The sequence below is a fragment of the Elephantulus edwardii genome, unplaced genomic scaffold (assembly GCF_000299155.1).
Source record: "Elephantulus edwardii isolate Elephantulus edwardi_28Jun2011 unplaced genomic scaffold, EleEdw1.0 scaffold00110, whole genome shotgun sequence".
In the NCBI taxonomy this organism is placed as follows: domain Eukaryota; kingdom Metazoa; phylum Chordata; class Mammalia; order Macroscelidea; family Macroscelididae; genus Elephantulus; species Elephantulus edwardii.
Genome location: NW_006399860.1, coordinates 7,211,492 through 7,215,712, shown reverse-complemented (window position 1 = coordinate 7,215,712; position 4,221 = coordinate 7,211,492). Strand labels below are relative to the sequence as shown.

Here is a 4,221-nt window from a genome sequence, read left to right as displayed (position 1 = left end):
AAGTCTCTGAGGAAAAAGAAAGGTAATTTCTTCTTGAACATCTTTCAGCATTAGAAATCGTATGGATGGTCAACTATGAATTGGTTCTGAATCCATGGCAATGGGTTGGAAGAAAGGATCTGCTCTTATTTGGCTCTAAGACAACTGAAGAAAAGAAAAACCAAAATGATTTGTCTTTCTTCCTCAGTTCTCCATTTTTTAATATGTTCAGACTCACAGATTTGGTAACTACAAGAAAAGTGACAGGTATAATTCTACTCAAAACATTTAAAGTAATGAATTCAGAGTACTAACGTGAGAACATTAATAAGTGACTAGTCAGTTATTTCATACAACTGTCTGTGGACTTTGATATTTACTAAAGGACTAAACTAGTTTTCCAGCAGTACACAGAAATTTAAAGTCACTCCCATTACTGTTAACAAAAGCAGGATTCAAATCAACACCACGCTTGCTTGAGGATTTTCAGTACATATGATTGTGTTCATCCAACATGTTGCTCTTAATCAATGCCATTCTGATCTTGTGGGTTTCCACTGTTGGGGGACAAGGTAAGCTTAAAATAGATCTGAATACTGACTTTCTCTTTCAAATGTGTGCAATCTTTTTTTTAAAAAAAATGGGTGCAGGTGCGTGTATGTGTGTGCAACTGAATGACAAATTTTTGTAATGTAAGCATAAGTTTTATTATGATTTGAATGAGAGCAAATTGACAATGTATCCAACAATTCATATACATTATTATTTGTGACATTGTTTGCAATTCCCACAAGGTAACAGCGATTTTCTGATGGATTTTTATTTCCTTCATGTATTTACGGTTTCCATTTGTCCTTCATTTTTATCACATCCTACCTTTTGAGCTGTATCTCTGGCTAAATGCTTCTCATTAAACTTTTGTGATAATTATTTTAGCTAGGAGGTACACCTTGTTAATGGCTGTTAACATATTAGGATTAGCAAAAAGGAGTTCTGGTGGCCTAATTGTAAGGAGCTGTACTGGCAACTTAAAAGCACCTGGTTTGAGTCCACCAGCTGCCTCACAGAAGAAAGGTGCACAGTTTTCTCCAGTGCAATTTATAGCCTCTGAAAATCAACTGGAGGGTCAGCTGTTAGTTAGTTCTGACTTGAAGGCAGGTAACAATAGCAACAGGTCTATCTATTATTTGCCTGAAAATTTGATCCCTAAGTTTGTCTGTCATTGTTGTTGTGTAACCTTGAGTCACAACTAATATATAGCTGACTTTCTGGAGGGTTTTCAAGAGTAGTTAATCACAGGGGAGGAGATTGCCCATCCTCCACCCATGGAACAGTTGGTTGATTCAAACTACTTCAGGATCACAGCACAGCTTCTTGCCACTAGACCACCTATGAAGATTTAAAAGGTTAAGGGCTTAAACATGAAAGGCTTATATGATCTGAAGAGAAACAAGAGCATACTTTTAAAAAATACTTAAAAGGGTAACTATGGGCTATTGTCTGAAGGGTTCTCAGTCTCTCTCACCCTAAATTGATGTTGTTAGGTGTTGTAGAGTGGAGTACTACTCATAGTGACCTTATAAGCAACAGATCTTAAACCTGTTCTCTCCCGAACCATCCTTATTATCCCCAATACTCTTGAGCACATTGTCACAGTCACTGAGCCAATCCATCTCACTAAGGATCTTCCTCTCCTTCGCTGACATTCTACCTTTCCAAGGATGATGTCTTTTTTCAGTGAATAGCCTCTGTCAAACTAGTAAATCTTTTTGTTGTTCCACATTTTTCTTCCATTTTGTCCAGGAAGTCCTACTGTTTCAAAGCAGTTAGAAATGGTAGCCAAGCTCATCCCATTTTTCTGTTGAATTTATTAATTCTTAAATGGGAAAATAAGTGAAAATATATGAATGAACACTGTGAATATTAAACATGCAAGTTTGAGGGAAAAAACAAAATACTGAATTGGTCAACAATGTCCAGTAGTTTTCTTGCTGAGTCTTTTGGGTTTTTTAGGATATAATCTGCATATTGTGATAATTTTACTTCCTCTTTGACAATTTGGATACCTCTCATTTCCTTCTCTTGTCTTATTGCTATTGCTCAGACTTCCAATAAAATATTGAATAGGAGAGGTGATAGTGGGCATCATTGTCTAGTTCCTGTTCTCAAAGGGAATGCCTTTAATGTCTCTCCATTGAGAACAGTGTTGGCTCTCGGGTTTACATATATACTTTTTACTATGTTGAGGAAATTCCTTTCGATGAAACACGATGAAATACACTGATTTTTTTTCATGTTGAATCATCCTTGCATACCTGGTATGAATCCCACTTGGTCATTGTGACTTATATTTTTGATGTATCATTGGATTCTATTGGCCAGGATCTTATTCAGGACTTTTGCATCTATGTTCATGAGAGATATTGGCCTATACTTTTCTACTTTGGTGATGTCTTTACCTGGCTTTGGTATCACGGATATGCTTGCTTCATTGAATAAATCTGGGAGAATTTAATCTTTTTCTATTTTGTGAAATAGTGTATGTAGAATTGGTGACAGTTTGTCTCTGAATGTTTGATAAAATTCACTTGTAAAATAATCTGGTCCAGGGTTTTTTTGGCTGGAAGATGTTTTATTACCTTTTCAATTTCTTCTTTTGAAATGGATCTATTCAGGTGTTCAGTTTCAGTTTCTGTCAGTTTAGGTAGGTTGTAAATTTCTAATTATTTGTCCATTTCTTCTAGGTTTTCATATTTTTTTAGTATAGTTTTTAATAATATTTCATTATTAACCTTTTTATTTTAGTTGGTTTTGTTGTGATATTGCCCATTTCATCTCTTATTTGGATTATTTGTCTTTTCCTTCTTTTTTGTTAGCTTTGTTAGTGATTTGTTATTTTTTTTAAGAACCAACTCATGGTTTTATTTATGGTTTTAATTGTTTTTGTTTTCTATTTCCTTTATTTCTGCCCTAATTTTTATAATTTCCATATTTTTTTAAGCAGATGTTAGGTTGTCTTTCTGTTCTTTTTCAATTTTTTGGAGATGTTGGATTTGAGAGTCAATGGTCATTTTTTCCTGCCTTTTTGATGTGTTTGCTTATTGCTATAAATTTACCTCTGATTACTGCTTTGGATGTTTCCCAGAAGGTATGGTAGGTTGTATTTTCATTGTCATTGGTTTCAAAAAAATTTTAATTTCATTTTTTATTTCTTATAATACCCACTAATGTTCAAACAAGGTTTTCTTAAGCTTATGGGAGGATTTTTTTTCCTTTATCCTCTTATTATGAACTTCTAATTTTGTAGCATTGTGATCTGAGAAGATGCTTTGTATTATTTCTAGAGTTTTCTTCATAACCTAAAATGTGACCCATGTAAATGTTCCATGCACATTGGAGAAGAAGGTATACTGTGCTTTTGGGGGGTGCATTAGCCTATAAATATCTATGAGATCGAGTTGGTTTATTGTGTGGTTTAATTCTTCAGCATCTTTGTTGATTTTCTTTTTGGTAGTTCTATCTTTTGTTTAGAGTGGTGTATTGAAGTCTCCAATTGTTATAGTGGTGTTGTTTACTTCCTTTTTGTTTGTTGTTTGTTTTTTTTTAGTTCTATCATTTGTTGAATAGATATATATTATTGTTATGTCCTCCTCATCTGTTGACCTTTTAATTGCAGAGATTAATATCACTACTTATGCTTTTTTTCTGATTGCCATTTGCTTGGTATATTTTCCCCACCCTCTTATTTTGTCTTTATCTTCATTCATCAGGTGTTTCTCTTGCAGATAGCATATAGATGGATTTTGTAATTTTATTTTTTTTAATCCAGCCTGCTACTCTTTTCCTCTTCAGTGGTGCATTTAACCCATTTGCATTCAGTGAGATTATTGAGAGGCAATGTTTTATTGCTATCACTGTGTTGAGTTCTTTTTGGTGTTGTTGCTTGTTGTGCTGTTTCATCCTGATTTCTGTCACACCTCTGTAAATGGATATCTATCAGTGTTTCCTGCAACGCTGGTCTTATTATTTACAAACTCCCTTAGGTTCTGTTTTTCTGGGAATATCTTGATCTCTCCTTCATATTTAATGACATTTTTTGAGGTGCAATATTCTTGGTTGACAGTTGTGTTCTTTGAGTGTTTGATATATGTCATTCCACTATCTGCTCGCTCACATGGTTTCTGCTGAGAAATCGACATTTAATCGTATTTGCTTTCTCTTATAGGTTAATCTTTGTTTATC

The 4,221-nt window shown here is 34.1% G+C and overlaps 1 protein-coding gene across 1 annotated transcript in view; it reads left to right on the top strand.

The window, feature by feature from the left end:
* The first annotated feature begins 493 nt into the window (after positions 1-493).
* The window catches only part of CFHR5 (complement factor H-related 5), a 48,692-nt gene continuing 44,964 nt past the window's right edge, over positions 494-4,221 (top strand). The window contains exon 1 of the mRNA XM_006892119.1: positions 494-551. Within this exon, the coding sequence (XP_006892181.1) occupies positions 494-551 (58 nt within the window). The remainder of the gene's footprint in view (positions 552-4,221) is intronic.